The 17,447-nt window shown below is 46.1% G+C and overlaps 1 protein-coding gene across 1 annotated transcript; it reads left to right on the top strand.

The window, feature by feature from the left end:
• The first annotated feature begins 6,201 nt into the window (after positions 1-6,201).
• Positions 6,202-13,353, top strand: LOC120847891 (protein ALP1-like). Its single transcript, XM_040219826.2, has 4 exons — positions 6,202-6,257; positions 7,438-7,539; positions 8,124-8,253; positions 12,484-13,353. Exons 1-4 carry the CDS (start codon positions 6,202-6,204, stop codon positions 13,351-13,353), a joined length of 1,158 nt encoding a protein of 385 aa, XP_040075760.1.
• Positions 13,354-17,447: the final 4,094 nt, after the last annotated feature.

The raw sequence follows: 17,447 nt of genomic DNA, 5'->3' as shown, positions 1-17,447 counted from the left end.
GAATTTTACAAGAACTGCTCACACGGTCGTTTAACTGAAAATGCATTATTTTGAAAATCATTTAAAACAAAAGGCCATTTTTAATAGTCTTTAAACTGTCTGAAATTAACACTTATAATATGCAGCAACAGAGTCTTCAAAATTATGATATAATATTTGTGTGACTTTTAAGTTATAAAGCGAGAAACATGGCCAAGTTGACGCTAACGCGGCTGCCATAAATGGGGCGTGCACATGGCCGTTCTTCACAATTTCATTATTTTTAAAAAGCGTAAAAATGCTATGGGGTGGTCAGGAAAAGACAAATTGACAACACGGAGGTGGACGGAAGTTTTGAAGAGGATATTCCGAATACATATTCGTAGAACCGACCCAAAAATGTCCATGTGCCGGAGCGATCGAGGTGCGCCAGCCTGTAACAAGCTTCGCGGTGCCTGTTTCAACAGCCGGCGTAGAGCGTCTCCGTCTACGCGACGTAAAGGAAGCTACCGGAGCGACTTTGCAAACAGATCGGCCTGAAACCTTGGTGGTAACAGGATATAGGAATATAGGAACCTAAAGCTGCGCCGCCTGTGAGCGCCAATTGATCCGCCGCCGTGGAGAGCCGCACAACGCGTAGAAAACAAACGATACTTAAAAATAAAAAAATTGCTATCGCCTGAGATTGTTTGTATTGGGCGTTTTCAAATAGAATCAAACACCATGTCCGGTCGACATTTTTTTTTTTTTTTTTCATTGTACCAAAAGACGTATTTGTTACTTGCTGTGCAAGCGCAAAAACATATTCAACTTTTTTGGCGGAAAATAAAATTTGTCTTGAGAAAAAAAAATCCCAAAGTTGCTGTCACGCTCTCGCCATTTGCGTGACACTCTCCTTTTGAATATTAATGCGAAAGCATTAACTGTCCCGTGGAGCGAGCCGACGTCATCAGTCTGAAGCGCGAAAACGGCACCTAGTTTCTCTGATCCCTAAGGTTCCATTGGCTGGCGTGCGGCGACGAGGCTCCCAATGGCCGCTGCGCGCGTCAGTTTCAACGACCGCCGCCAGATGGCGCTGGGTGTCCGTGCCGCCAGCGCGCCGATGAATTTAACCGCCGCAACCCCATGCCACTGTGGGCCCCGCGCCGGTTAAAACGGACACGTTGGCGCGCGCTAGGAGGCTTCTTTTTGTCTCGCCGCCGACCAAGATGGCGCCGCCTCCATCATCCACATTGTCGGCGGTGCTTCTGCTCGTCTCGCCGCCGACGAACACGGCGCCGCCTGTAGACTCTACATAGAGTAACTGTATCCGCGACTCCAACTAACTATAGGTGGCGCCACTCATTTTCCAAGATGGCGGGTTTAGTGAGGGTCAGAGATGCGTGCCGCTGTTGAGCCCGTCTAGTGTGCTGGCTTCACTGAGCGACATAAATTATTTCTGGTAATACAAGGAAGCTAATGTTTTATGAGCGCAGGTTACCCCTTTAACCTGAAAACAAGAATGGTGTTTAGCGTATTTTTAACGGAAGGATGCGCGTTTTAATTCTGGAGCGAAACCGAAACTTACCTCTATTTGGGATTTAATTTCTCGACATAGGCCTTAATTTCGAATTATTTCACGACTCAAGATGTGTCTCACATCGTAATTATTTACTTAGAAAAGTTGTTCGCGGAAACTTTATTTTGTGACATATTGTTCGATCCAGGGTGATATTTGTAGTTGCTGAAAAAATCAGTGCTGATATCTGTGCGTTCTCGCAGCCTTTCTCTCGCTCAGATAATTGTCATGGGAAATAATGACACTTATTCCAGCACAAGAATAAGAAAATAATTCTAATTTTTATAATATGTCCACGAAACGTATAAACTAATTAACGCTGCTCTCACTGCAACAACCCAAAGACGGAATCCGAGTCAGACAGCTGAAGTGTGTGTGTGTGTGTTTATAGCACCGCGTGACGTGTAGGACTTCATATTACACCCATTGTTTGACTGTTTGTCTATCTTGATAACTATGTCAGAGTTTTTCATATGCTAAAAAAAGAAAACAGAATTATACCTTTCTGGAAAGACTATTATTGTCAAATAGCGTATTCTCGCGATCTTGGCGTTAATTGGAGGCATACTTTGCCGCGATTTGTATTAATATTAATAATATTAAAAGTCACATATTTGAATAAGTAATTCTTCAAGTTCTAATATAATTTGTTGCTTATGATCTAATTTAAACGCGCGAAGAAATATGACAATAAAAACTGTGCTAATTATCATCACTGGTTTCAGTTGCTGCATTTTAATTACCAATAAAAAAATAGTCTAAAATCAATGAAAACATTTTAGCGAATGTGAGAAATCCATGTAAAATTACATTAATTGTGAATAAAGTATATTGTGCTCAAAGCCGCGACTTTTGACAACCGGCGAAACGCCCAAAGTCGCCGCCAATAACCTTCCAAACCAAATGCCCCCCAAGAAAAAATGAAAAAAAGAAAAAAGCTTTTTTTTAATTGTTAGTTTTTTCATAACATTTAGTTACTTTTGTATTTGCTCGCCGTTGTTTTGCCAATCTCAACCTTTCCAGTTCGAAGGAACGCCTACCTGCTTGCACGTCTGGTCACTGCTGCACGTTTCGTTGGCGTTGGAAGCCGGTGAAACAGTTGTGAGTTTTAATATTGCGTATACGAGCGAACTCAAGCCCTGTGTGTTTGCGTTAGCTTTACGTGTTCTACACTGCGCGTGCGCGGAGCCCGAAACTGCGGTCTTGGATGGCGCATGGCGATGAGGCGCACGCACAACGTGGGGCACGGAACTCTAACGCAAACGCATACCGCTTCTGTTTGCTTCTATGCGCAATACTAAATCTCTCCAGTAAGGTACAATCCCATACCGGCTGCAGCACTACGTTGGGACAGTGAAGAGTCTTGTTTACATTCGGAAACGACATTTCGCGAGCCATGATCGCGAGCAGTTCCGCCATGCCCGCTGAGCAGGGGAGTCGGGGGACCCTCACTAGAGAGCTTCCCGTTTTCGCCGCGGGAGGGCGAGCGTCGAGCTGGAGACGCGAATAGGCTCTGCTTGCAGAGCCAGAGTATCGCGTTCCGTTTCCTTTCGCCGCCATCTCCGTATTGGCAGAGGAGTGGTCACGTGGGCAGAACTGGATCCGACCCTCGTGCGGGAAAGCGGCCTTCCAGAGCGCCGAGTTTCGGGGGAGACATATTTTTCGCTTTGCGTTCGCAAAATATAGATCCTCGACAAAAATCGAAGAAACCGAAAGCTTCCTAAGTTATTGAACATTATGTGTATCAACTGGGTACAGTAAAATCCCGTTTTTTATAACGCGAGCGATGTTTTGGGACACCCGTTTTCAGGGTATGTGAAGCAGACAACACGGACGACGATCGCTTTCCCCGCGCCTGCGGCTCTCGCGGAGTGATACGCGATACCGATACGCGACCGGCACATCCGGTCATCCTGGCGAGTCGGCGAGCTCTCGTTTGAAAGCGGGGGTACGGCGTTTTCGTCAGCCGCTAGTCATTTCCCTACTGAGAAAAAGTATATGAATCTATATAAGAACTGATATGAAATATCCAAAAACTGATATGCGACATATGAAACTGATATGAAATATCCAAAAACTGATATGCGATATAAGAACTGATATGAAATACCCAAAAACTGATATGCGACATATAAGAACTGATATGCAACATATGCCAACTGATATGAAATATCCAAAAACTGATATGCGATATAAGAACTGATATGAAATACCCTAAAACTGATATGCGACATATAAGAACTGATATGCAACATATGCCAACTGATATGAATGTGTCCAATACACATATAAGAAATAAATTCATATAATTTTTTCAGTATACGACGTGCCGCGCGGGAAAGCAAACATGTGGCTTGGAACCGCAGTGGAGTGGCTTGATTTACTGGCTTTCAAAAAATTACGGCATGAGCGTTTACTTTTTATTAAGAGATTCGTCCCCTGAGCAGTTCTAAATGTTCTCAGAGGTACGGCATTACTGAAAAAAATCCAACATGCTGAAAATATTATTTATTGCGAAGGTAGTCACTGAAAAACTTCGTACTTACAAAACCTGTATAAAAGGCGGAAAAGCAGAGCTCCGAAGTAGTTATTGGGTGTGCTTTGTTGTATTCATGTTTGTTGTGCCGTGTATGTGTATGTACTCAATGTATTTGTTCAATTACTGATGCTAGTGGTATGCGTAATGTATCTACATGGTGGCGTGAGTAAATAAATATATTTTTGCAGCACATGAATTGTGCGGTACCTAGCGCCACCTAGCCTCGTGTAACTGATATGCGGCATAGGAAACTGATATGAAATAATAAGTTCTGATATGAAAAAGGTGTCCAATAAACATATCAGAAAAAAATTCATACAATTTTTTTTAGTAGGGTTACCGCATTAAATTTTGCATGCGCGTAGAAAGAGCCCCGTGAAAATGACAGGCTGTGGTGTTACCAAGTGCACAAATCGCGTAGACAGTGGCAAGAGCTTGTACCGGATTCCGACGGCGAGAAACGATGTGAGACGCCGCCTCGTCTGGCTTTTTAAGGAGATCATTTTTAAATATTGTCTGCCCTTTTACAATACCCAAAAGATTTCTGCAGGCAGTTATGTGGATAAACACGTTTTGGAGACTGTTAGTGCTGTGCCTGTTCGCAATTTCTTCAAGGACCATGTCCGTGGTAGTAGAACAGTTTAATAGGTTCAGCAAAATGTTCAAAATAGAAGAGAAAGAGGGATGTAGGTTGGTGTCACACACTGAAAGTAGACAGACCTCTATCGCCCTGTTCTCGGGGCGGAATATACTGGTCAATAGGAAAACAGTCAATCTCGGCATCATTCTGGTCCCTGCAACGAATTGGACTGCGTTTTCAAAGACTTATCCGCAATGAAAGTGGAACGTCGGTAGACTTTTTTATATTTGGCAATTTGCACCTTGCGGCACCTCCCAGAGTTCGGAGCACCGTCTAACATTTATTATTCGCAAGCCCCTAATGTTTGCGATTCAAGCTAATTCAAAATTTAGCCCAACTTGAAAGCATGCGAAAATTCAGGCCTCCAACAGTTCTCAATTCGGGCGCCTCGAATTCGTGAAATGGCAAAAACTTCGAATGAAAAAGAAAAAAAAAAAAGTTGAACACTATTTTAGCATGAAAGGGGGAGGGGGGGGGGTGCTCGACATTCCTCAAATTTACATATAATTGAAACGCACGAAGGTAAAGCACTGTTCCGTCTACATAATATCAAATAAACTATCTGCTGAAAAAAAAAAAAAAAAAAAGTCAGAAGCTCAGCAGCGGCACTTGCTCTTCTTGCGATCGCTCGAGGGGAAAGGTCCTCCAAAAGTTGGGCAGACAGCGGGCTCACGACGCTATCTGCGTCCCAGCAACAGCGACTTGACGACTTCACTTCACGCGCGACCCGCGGGTGCGTACGCGGGTGCACTTTTTGCGAAAGGGAGAGAGGAAACGATGGGACAATGATCACGGCGCATGCGCGGCTCGTCGCCGCACGCCGCACTATTTTCCTTCCGCAGCGCGTCGCAGCACGCCGCAGCACGCCGCCTCGCGTCCGCGCCGTCGTGCCCCTGCAAAAACCGACCGTGGCTTCCCGCAGTGCTTGGCTCCAGAATGGCACCATTGCGGTACTCTGCTCCGCAAGCATATACAGTTAAGGCCAATTCAGACACTTGCGTTTGACTGCGGTGCGTTCGGCTACGGAAGCGCGACTGGCGCGACTGCGGACCGATGCGGAGTACGCTTGCGGAGAGCTTGTACACACAGTTGCGTCGAAGCGCCGTCCGCCGCAGTCAAGAACCAATAGGAGCTTGCTATTGGCTCTTGCGGCGTACCAATCGAAACCGCGACTTGCAGAGCGAATGAAGTCAAGCAACTATGATCACAACGAACATGGCGGCGTCCAGCGGTAGCGTCGCGACTTTTCCGTGTCCCCCCGGGTTGTCGAGGTTGCAACAAACAGAAAACCTCAGGAATCTCTTCCTGGACTGCGTGCGGGGCTACATTGCGCAGGCCGGCAGTGAGACGATCTGGCCCCTGGTTGTGCGGGCTACCACAGCCATGATCTTGCTCCAGCGACGGCGCCACCCCGGCCGCGAGTGGGTTCGATCACTCCTGCGCTCCCGCGAAACATTCGGTGAATACCATCATTTAGTTCGCGACATGCGTTTGGACAACGGGCAAGACTTCTTTCTGTACTTCAGAATGACGAGGCAGAGGTGAGTATGTAGAAGAAACTTTGGTAAGAAGGATTTGTCCCAGTTTTTCATGTAGGGTTCTGCGGTGCATGGGGGTGCCGAATTTGCATCGCTAATTTTCTGCTGCCACGGTGTCACCGGATTTTGTAGGGTTTGGCACTATCCTTGTGGCTACCGCTAGAAATACAGCTGGATTACTAGCTGCCTTGCAAGTTGCAAGAGGTGTCAAAAATGATTTGCTGGTCGCATAGCATTACTGAGTTGTGTTTTGGCTTCCCTACAATCACGCGCACTTCTGTTTTAGGTCGTCGGCAATTACTCGGCGGTTTGATTTCAGTGACGGCGTTACTCAGTGACGGCGTTACGTTTCAGAACACCTCAGCAGTGTTCATGTATGAGTCAAATGAGGAATTCCGTCTGACTAGTGCGCGAGCGTATCTATAACACGAAATTATTTATGCAATAGAAGTGCATGTCATTGATGTAGTTGCGAAATGTTGAATTTGGGATGACGGCACAAGGTTTTTATCTTTAAAAAGTAGTAAGTGTTAGGTAGACCTATTGAGAACATTTGAAGGTTATAACTGGGAGTGCGGTCTCCAGACAATATTTACATTCTAATGTTACTTAACACACTTTCACCAGTTCAGAGAACCAAACTTTTAGTTTAGCGCGCCTGCAAACCTCGATTTTTCTCTGCCTAGTCCTGCTCGAGCAATTGCATTACTTTTTACAAAGTGCATAATTCGATCACAGTATGTAGTAAGAGTAATGAAAGATAACAATTGTGAGGTTATTGACTCTGTACATTGTGTGCCTGCACCATAGTGCGAATAGCACAAACAAGCAATCTGTATTTCATATATTTAAAAAAAATTGTAAGGTTATTGATCATCCAAATAATGTGGCTGACCGCGCTTACTCTGAGCACTATTCAAAGGATTTGAAGTTGTGGCTCCTGAATGTGTCGTCTTAGAAAATTGCAGAAAAGGACGGATGTCGTGTTCATGCTGTGTACATCCACTTAAATTGACACTTTTCTTTCTCTTTTTAATGCACAGCAACTGTTGGGTCGCCATCTTACCAAAATAAGACAGCAGAGCCTCCTATTTTTGTTTGCAACAATTACGAAATGCCCTGGTTTATAGGTCTCGAGGCATTCATGGTTATTGCAATAGCACTAAAACCTCTTGGTCTGCAGATTCGATCACCTCCTCTCGCTGGTCGGCCCCAGCCTACAGAAGGAGACAACCTTCTGGAGGGAGCCCATACCACCAGCTGAAAGGTTGGCCCTGACAATCAGGTATGTCAAAGCTACTGCTCCACTAACGAGTTCTGTCACACAAGACGTGAGCACTATTTCAAAAATATGCCCATACCTATTCGTCCAAGGGGTGCAATCAACGTCCCCTCACCTTTGGCCGAGGGAAGAATAAAATCCTGATTTCTTAATTTCAGCTGTTGTTAAGGACTAATAATTTAATAGATAATAGTAGTGGATTTGTTCACGATGGTTCAATTTAGCGAACATGAAACGAAACAATGGTGTTTGAAAGCACAGCAGACATTGCTTTCAAAAGGGGTACAGTAAACAGAGAGACCTAAATATTGCCGCATGCGTGGCCGAGTGGCTCATGCACTTGGCTGTTACGCAAAGGGCCCTAGGTTTGATGCCTGGGAGCCTCACGTCACTTTAGTTAATTTGTTAGAAAGTTTTGAGCGAGTGATCATACTAGGTGCTTTCGGAAGCCACATGCACATGCCTCTGCCCGCATCACATACAACTTGCGACATGTAGTATAATGCTTATAATATAACCACTCCCTCTGCAGTTGCAACCAGTCATTTTGCATTTGTCTAGGCTACAGTTGCTTGTTAACATTTCAGGTACCTTGCTCATGGAGCATCCCAGGCCATCTGTGCGATGACCTTTCGGATAGGGCGGTCTACCGCAAGTGAGATCATCCAAGAGACCTGCGAGGCCCTGCGTGGAGTATTGGAACCCCTCTATCGCCCTGTAGGTACCCCATTTTCACCTCTTTTAAGGTAGAAAAACTTTGCTGCCAAAAGACATTTCTATTTTCTAAATCTGTGGTTTTGAGTGAACAAACAAAATGTATGCCACTGTATAACATTTTTAACCAACAGTTTCACCACCTGCCTTGCCCTCAATGTCAAAAGCTCTGCTGGAAACCACGCATACTTTTGTGCAACAATCTTTTATTCAATTTACATTATGAAACATCTCGTCACATCAGATTGTTCCAGTTTGAAAACTGAACACGTCCGCCATCTTCACTAGCCACAATGTGACGTAAAATGTAGATGCTCGGCAAAAGCAAAAATAAAGAAGTAAAATGCAGGTTCACAGCAAAGCGACATACAATGTAAGTGCACACTGCCACTGGAGCGCTTAGCTATGGCGGGCAAGCGCTATCCTGCACTCTGTCTCTCCAGCGTGCTGTGCCGCCAAAGCCACAACATTTGTAAGTTAATGAAGAGGATAAACTTCGCCTCTCTCTTCCTCATGTGAGCAGAAACTGTCAGTTTAGATCTGCACGCTGCAGAGTCACCGTGCAGAGTGGTGTTTACCCTTCTGGGTGGCGCAAGAGCACCTTAACTCTGGCCGCACTGCACATTGTTAGTGCAGCAGAGTATAGAGCAGTTACCGTTCTAACTACTCAATCATGTGACAGGATATACCCACTTTTTCTATAGGTGTAGGAAGAGGTAGTTAGATTCTGCTGGCCACCGCTTAATTGCCCACCGTGTCTTGGCTTCGTGCCGACACAATATCAATAGGGATGCTGTAAATTGCAAATTCATTTTGTTAGAGCTGCGTTGGGTTAGCACTTTTATCGCACTTGTGCAGTATTGGTCGACACAGTATAAACATCAGATTCATCATGTTATGAACAGGCCCTTTTAAGAAATCTGCACAGGTCAAGATTGTTTCACACAGTTTTTGTGACAACTGTACCATTCCATAATTTCACTGGGGCCCCCATCTTCCAGGCATCTTGCCCGTGGCATGGCTAGCCACCGCTATTCAGCTGCAATCAAATGCTTGCGTCAATGTGAAATGGGAGAGCTGAATGGACCCTTGACCTTAGCGTACAAGCCCGGTCCAGAGGTTAGTGATAACCCGTCATGTGACAGATAGAAGACACGAGAGTCACTACAATGGCGTCCCTCCATAAAAGCTAGCTATTTGCATGGCGGCATCAAAATCTTACGGATCACAGTATAATTATGCTCTTGGCATATTTCCTTTTTTTTTCTATATGCTCATGCATAGATCGGTGCTAGCACCAAAATATCTGTTTTCTTTGTGCCCCATTACGTCCATGGTGCACCAGCCTAGTTGTGCAGTAAACATTCCCAAGAGACGATTTGTGCACTCAAGTTTTAGACGAGTGTGGTTGTTGTTGTTGTTAAAAACCTCCCTTATTGAATCCAATAAGAATATAGAAAAAAGGGAAACGATGGGTAGCTGCCCTATTCGGGGGCTCCACCGGCCTTGGACGCTATCGCCACTCTCGTTGCAGCAGTAGCTGTTGGTTGAGGTCCTTGCTGCGTAACGCGGCCTCCCATTGTTCCGTCTTCGGATTCGCGAATGGCACTAGGCCTCGGATCTTCTGACAGGCCCACACGACGAGATGAGCCTCGGCTCGTTCGCACCCGCAGTGTGTGCATGCGGGAGACGGGAGGGACGACGGGTACCACGCATTGAGTCTGTCTGGCGCTGGTTGTGAATTCGTTTACAGTCTTCGTATAACGTGTTCTTCTTTCGAGAGATTCTTATATGGAAGAGGGAATCGCCACCTGGCGAGTCGTGCGGCATTTAGTCGTTCGGAGTATGATGCTTCGTCGTCAGCATCGTCGCAGCGGGAGGGGAAGGCCCGTTTGGGAAGTAAACATTGGGCCGTGGCGTAAGCCGCCTCGTTCCCCCTGCGTCTTATGTAGCCCTGTGTCCACACGACATGTTAGGTACCTCTGCCCTGGGAAATATTCTGCTCTAGGATCTGGACCATGCTAGGCTTTGGTATCGGTTGGTTGTCGAGTTTGATGTTGATGATCCTAATGGATCTTTTCCAGGGATTGCGGAACACAAGCAGCTTCGATTTCTCCGGAGCGCTCTCGAGCCTCCTGTTCTTCACATACGCCGCGACTGCATTCACTGCCCTTTGCAGCCATTCCTCGACTTCGGTATCGCTGCCCGTCTTGTAGCAGATGGTGACGCCGTCAGCATAGGTGGCTTGTTCGATGCTTGGTATCTTGTTTAGCTTTGCCGGGACATCTCGCATGGCCAGGTTGAACAGGAGTGGGGACAGCACGACGCCTTAAGGCGTCCCTCTTTGGCCAAGGTGATTGACTGGGACGTGATGGTGCCGAGCATCAGAGTGGCCTGTCACCTCACAGAAAGCTTCTCATGTAGTTGTAAATTCTTTTGCCGCACTGCACACCGTTCAGGCCCTCGAGGTAGGCTAGCGTGTGTGACGTTGTCAAAGCCCCCCGTTCAGTTACAATATGACGATGCAGAGCGCCTGACCCTTTGGGGGTTCTCCAGTAGGTCCTTATAAATCCATAGGACGTCCTGTGTAGACGTGTGGGGCCGGAAGCCGAACTGAGTGTTTGCCAAGAGTGAGTGCCTTTCGATATACTTCGTCAGTCGGGTGTTGATCACCCCCTTGAAGGCGAATTTTGCTTGAAAATATTTGAATGTCTCTACATTTCACATTCCTCTGGCGTTTACACACTCCACAGCAACGCACAAATGTTGAACAGAAATTTCATGCGAAGCGATCAGAGCTGTGGCACAGCTTTGTTCGGGAGGTGGCGCTCCATGGTGGACTGCTTCGTCCAACTGATTTTGCATGTTGTCTTGTTCCTTGAGGTGGAAGCTTGGCAGGTGGTGCACGAAGAAGGTGGCTTTAGGGAGAGGTTTTGTAATAGAATACTATTTATTTCACTTTACGAATTATATGCACATTGTGTACACAATAGGGGACAGTTGTTATTTCAGTCAAATTCCAAAGAAGCCAAAAGTCTGAACCCGTCGCCTGTCATGTACATTTGAGTCCTACATCCTCCTCACCCTTAAGAAAGGGCCGGCAAATAATTTTGAAATCTGTCGAAGCCATGGGCTGTCCCTCGTCCCACAGTTTAATGGGCTATGACTCGCACATTTGTCAAGTCCCCAACGATCCTGAAGTTACAGCCCCATAGCCTCGACTGTGGTCTCGGTTCCCACCAGCAGGGCTGGGCAGAAATGCTCAAAAAAGTATTTCAGAATAAAGATACTGAGATGTATTGGTGCTCTCGCTGGGCACATAGCTGCTTATTAGGCAGATAGTGAGACCCTCTAGATTGAAAAATAATTTAGATATTCGTGGTCCTGGGGCAAAAGAAAGACAACTTAAGTGTTTTTAGAGCGCAGTTCTTAGGCGCCCATTCCCGCATTTCGTGGCGTCGCCATCACCGTCGGCGTCAGCATAACCGGAGGAGGAGGAAGAAAAAGTATAATATTCTATATTATTCAGAGGAGGGAGGGAGGAGGAGGAGGGTGCAGAGGAAAGAAGACGATATGGAGGAGGGGGGGAGGGTACTGAGGGGGAGGAGGGCAGAGGGGTACGGAGGTGTTATAGAGGGCACGCAATTACCTATTTTGAATAAGTGGTGTGTACTTATGCATTATTTACAGATAGAAAAAAAATACCTATTCAAATCGGAACACCTTAAGAGTTGCGCTCTAATTTCGCATTACAAAGAAACATAAATGTCTAAATTTTTCTCAAGTTCAGTACCACTTAATTTAGCCGAGTTTTGTCTTCCCTTTCATTCACCCTCTTCCATGTATAAGTTTTTTCTCTTTCATGCTCCAGTCCCGAATTAGGTTACATCATACCCTTGTTAGAAGAGCAGCAACCATTGATGGGGATGCGAGCTCTTCATCAATTCACACCAGAATAATATTGTGGCAACATGGTTACAGATACATTCAGAGGGCATGTTTAATATGTGCTGCAGCTTTTATACAAATGGTTGACTATGAAAATTTCAGAGGAACCCACTTGTTTGATCTTGATAGCCGGCCCTATGCTCTTCAAGTGTTTAAACAACAGCTAGCAGAAAAGCCAAGCTCCAAAAAATATGCAGTCATACAGTTCCACAACTTGAAGCTTTTAAAAACTTAATCATTAGCTGCTGATGCCATTTAATTTATTGTGGACTCCCGTTTTTCTAGGTACCCAATACTGCCCAGTGGGAGCGCATCGCAGCAGGCTTCAGCACTCAGTGGAACTTCCCGAACTGTATCGGCGCCCTGGATGGAAAGCACGTGGCAATTGAGGCTCTACCAGGTGCAGGCTCCGACACGTTCAATTACAAAGGCTTTCACAGCATTGTGCTGATGGCCTGCTGCGATGCGAGCTACAAGTTCACCCTGGTGGACGTCGGGCAGCCTGGGCGGTACAGCGATGGCGGTGTGTTCCGCAACTCCGAGATGGGCGAGCGGATCCTGTCGGACACAGCAGGCCTGCCTCCGCCAGCGCACCTGCCCGACACAAGGACGAAGCTCCCATTTGTGTTTGTGGGGGACGAGGCGTTTCCCCTGCTCACAAATCTGATGCGCCCCTTTCCTCGTAAGGGCCTGAAGTTACCACAGAAAGTGTTTAACTACAGGCTCTCTCGAGCAAGGCGCGTCATTGAGAATACCTTTGGGATACTTGTGGCGCGTTGGCGCATATTCAGACAACCAATCCAGGTGTCCGCGAAGACCTTGGAGGCCGTTGTCTGGGCATGTGTCAGCCTCCACAACTATCTCAGGGCATCGGACGAGAGTGAGTGGGGGGAGCGCCTCTACTGCCCTACTGGGTACGTTGACACTGACAAGGAAGGTCACCCGGGCCAGATCACCAACGGCCGCTGGCGGGTTGAGAGTGCTGACGGCACTGCTCTCTCGGATGTGGGGCGTGTCAGCTTTAACACGCATGCGACAGTTGCCAAAAGTGTCCGTGAGAAGTACATGAAGTACTTCTGCAGCCGTCGTGGCGAGGTCCCATGGCAATACAATATGGTGTTGAGGGGAGCGGCACCGGCAGCACCTAATGCCTAGGATGCCCGACTATAGTAGGTGACAGGTCAAGAACGAAGTGGAAGCTCCTCCCACCTCTTTCCACTTCGGCAGAGCGACCGCGCGAGAGGTGAGCTCCTCTCCACTGTTCGCTCCGCTGAAGTGGAAAGGGGTGGGAGCAGCTTCCACTTCGTTCTTGACCTGTCACCGACTATACCGTATTTACTCGCGTACTCCACAACAGGTATCAATATTTTGACTTTTTTTTTCTCGTGTAATCAGCACATTTTTAATTTTTGGCTCCATAAGTCTTGAACTGCGTCCGACTTAGCCGGCTATCCACCAAAGCCCGCCAATTTTCTTTTGCCGCCAAGAGGCCACGCCAAGTTAAGCAAAGCCAAGCCGCTCTTGTAATGGCTGCAGTGCGTGGTTGCAGATGTGATCAACCGTGAAACCGAGCAGTGCGCATGCGTAGTGATGATGGGGTTGAGGAATTGCCCAGCCCCGGACATGCTTCGTCTATCTGATGCACTGATGTCAACAAAAACGCCATCGTCTGTTATCCACTTTCGGACAGTGTTATTGTGAAAGTGGATAGGCCTAAGAACGGTTGCGTCGCTCTCCGTGCTGAGTGAGCTTCGTAGGGCGCTTTCTCTTCGGCAAAGGGCGTGCCAAAAGCGCCCTAAAAATGGTTTGCTATTTAAAGAGCACGGTTACTGTGGTGCGCTCATGACCAGCCATGGGTGTGCCTCCATCAGTGAAGACGTGCCACAGGATCCTGCCATGTCATATTGGCACCTAAAATAACATTTGAACGAAGTGTGTAAATGCAAAAATTTTACCCTCTGTAAGGAACGCTGCCCCCCAAATATGTGTCAATTTTTCGGGAAAACAACTGTGTTCATTATGCGAGTAAATACGGTAGGTGGATTGTTAGGACTGTAATGTGTAATGGTGAGGCGGCATTCACAAAACCTTTGGAAGGAAGGCACAACAGAGATTTGAGTGTGTTTCAGCCCTTGTTTTGTGCAATTTGTTTTCTTTGTGAAATGCTTTTGGATTTGCCTGTATATATTTGCCATGTAAAATTGCAGGAAATAAACTTGCAGTGAGATAACCTGCAATTCCTTTGGAGCAGTACAGTACAGGTAATTTATTCAAAAGCACATGTGGAGTATGCAAGGTCACAGTATTTATCACAGTAAAATGATGCAGCTCTAAATAATACTTTGCTGTTGAACACTGCAAACATATTCAAAAACCTGCACTTAACATATTGCACACTTTTACATCAGTGATGTCTTGCTTGTTCAAAATAAGCCTTTGTCATATTGCACGCACCTTAGCTGTGTTCAAACCTGCCAACATATTATGCACCTGGACAGAAGACTTCTAGAACACAAGTTTAACTTAACAAACGCTCATACAAAAAAAAAATTTTTTTCACAAACATTTATGAATTTGTCTTTTCTGTTCCTCTTATTTAAAATATGCCTAGCATATACTGAGGAAGCATCCAGTTGGTACAAGTTATTGTGAGAACAGCTTAAAACATGAACAAAGTAGTGACTGGACAAACCAGGGAAATGTTTAACTGAAGGTTTCATTTGTGATAAAAGCAACACAGCCTTCACTTCTGCTCAGGAAGGATGTGCATAGGCAAAGAACAAAGTTTTGTAATGCAGTGTCCAGACCATATTCTCTTATAAAATGACACAGGGTGGAAGTAAACACAGGCTAGGTGTTTACGGCACAGCCTGTGTTTACTTCCACCCTGTGTCAGTTGGCGTTCTAAAGATCCTTTTCACTAGGCTCCTTTATAAAATCGGCTAATCTGCTCACGATGTTGAGTGCGCACGTGCTCTACGGCGTGCGCTGGTTCTTCGATTTTAAAAAGGAGCTTAGTGAAAAGGATCTTTAAAATGCCGTCCGAAAGGGGTATTGATATGTTCAGGTCACGCGAAAGGGAACCTGGTTTGTTTGGTATGCTTATTTTATATATTGAGATACTTGGTCCTTGTGTCTGAACAGTGTCGTTAAGAGCCACATTTGCCGTTAGAGGTAGATGTTGCTGTTAACCACATTTGGATGATATTGGTGTGCTACTCGGACACAAGGACCAACTATCTCAACAGATATAAGCATGCCAAATAAAAAAGAAGGGTCCTATTTGCGCGAGTCGAACATCTTTAGTTCTCCTAGGTAGCAGAGCGGCCATTTTGGACCTGAGCTAGTGTCCGTTTACTTTCACACTTTTTTATTGTATTAAAAAGTGTGGTCTTATGACACTGTAACAGAAAACCTTGTTCTGTGCCTGTGCGCATCATACACTATTAGAAGTGTCATTCCTGCTGTTTTCTTCCAAAACTTTGAGGTAATAGTTAACGCTTCTATTGTCAAGTATGAATGTAACTAAAGGTTATAGAATGAAGGTGAAATGAAACCACAGTTTGGCAGCAGGTATTTTTCCATGACTGTGCCAAAAGTAAATGCTATATGAAATTGCAAACAAACATAAAAGACTCGAACGAAAGAAATTGTGAACCTATACAGCTGCCAACCTAATGCTCACACTCGTCAAAGTGACCTTGTTGCTGAAATTTATAAATTATTTTATGTATTTCAAACTTTCCTGAAGCCTGCAGGTGCTGAGGCACCAATGCTAATTCATGGCGGATGCTCAGTGCAAATGCCATGATGGCAGGATTACTGCTGTCCATGTGCGGCCTTGTGCATGAATTTGCCATTGCGCTCGAAGTTTGTCCGAGCACCCTCAGGAGCTCGGATTCCTCTCGCGTCCGGATGTGCTGGGCGCTAGACCTGGCACGCCGCTTGGGAGCCGGTGGTCTTGGCCCTTCAGGAGACGCGGGCCTCTTCGTAGCAGCAGGCGCTGCTCCATTGGCTTGACTTGAACGACCTGCCTGAGGCAGAGGATCCTCGTGTGATGCTGCTGGGCCTTCCAGGGGTGGGGTCAGCTGCGCCACATTCGGTGTCTCGCCCCTCTCCTCCAAGTGCATCAGCAAGGAACATGTAGCCGAGGGCTCGAGGTCATCACAATCCTGTCGAGGAAATTGCTTACATAGAACACAGAAGCAGACACTCCAAACAGCGCTGCATGCTATAAGACAGTAACTTTTATGGAATTTTTGCAAACAGGTTTGATTTATCAACTGGACCGAAGCAATGGAAGCAGGTCAGGACAGCAATCCAGCTTCGGTGTCCAGGAGCCTGTTAGCAATCTATCTCCGAAGCACATGTATTGTAAAACATGCCAATCAACTTTTCTTTTAACCCCATATCTATTTTGAATGAGCCTCACTCGTAGACGTGGAGCTATTCCCAGCCCATTCAAGACGAGTGTAGCTCGTCTCCCTTCCCAAGTTTACCACTGGACCGTCGTGGATGGCCCAAGCTCGCTTATGGCTTACTTTGCGACTCTGCCAACAAATGAGGCTAAAAATTTGATTTGAAAAGCAAAAAAAGCTTCCCCACAAAAAAAGAACAAAAAAAAAAAAAAAAAAAACGGTTATGGGGTTAAACTTGACACGAAACATACCCAAATCGCTTTTGGCAACAGTAATAGGAGTAAAGCGGTTCAATTAGAATGTATACAAAAATGCTTATCAATGGGAATTGTTAAATAAAATATATGATCTCATGCCACAGTACGTCTTCCCTTCCTGGTTCAGGCGTCCCCGACGCTCCTCCTGCAGCAGGGGTTCCTTTTCTATTGTAGACCTCCATCAGGATCTCTGCTTATCGAGGGAGGCACGAAAAATTTGAGAATGAAAGCAATGCACCTCCGAGCATAGTTCTTTTGAAAACGGAGAAATATAATGGAGCTTTCAACTCGTCAGATTCTGTACAGGTACCATCACTTATAAAAACTTGCCTTGTGCTGTGGAGCCTTCACCTGGACTTTGCTCGTTGGTCCGGCCAGTGTTCGTGGCCCTCGACGCAGGTGCACGAACCATGGACCTACCACCAGATTAATCATTACAATCGCAAACATGTTCACGATTTGAAGTGTGTGGGCTAATGTTTGTCCCTACTTTCTGCGGTGAATTTGCCCATCCAAGAATCCGAGGAACTTGTATAGCACCCATGTCGGCTGCGTCACGTCTTCCCGGCCGGCA

Source organism: Ixodes scapularis, unplaced genomic scaffold, assembly GCF_016920785.2.
Source record: "Ixodes scapularis isolate PalLabHiFi unplaced genomic scaffold, ASM1692078v2 PGA_scaffold11__112_contigs__length_91849675, whole genome shotgun sequence".
NCBI lineage: Eukaryota > Metazoa > Arthropoda > Arachnida > Ixodida > Ixodidae > Ixodes > Ixodes scapularis.
Note: the sequence above shows the minus strand (reverse complement) of the source record. Positions and strands in the feature narration are given on the sequence as shown.

What these genes read in the sequence shown, in the direction of transcription:
- LOC120847891 (XM_040219826.2), top strand. Translation starts at nt 6,202, where the DNA reads ATGCGTTTGGACAACGGGCAAGACTTCTTTCTGTACTTCAGAATGACG. An exon ending in AGGTTGGCCCTGACAATCAG is followed by an intron (nt 7,540 to 8,123) that starts GTATGTCAAAGC and finishes TTAACATTTCAG; the next exon opens with GTACCTTGCTCATGGAGCAT. An exon ending in TGGAACCCCTCTATCGCCCT is followed by an intron (nt 8,254 to 12,483) that starts GTAGGTACCCCA and finishes CCGTTTTTCTAG; the next exon opens with GTACCCAATACTGCCCAGTG.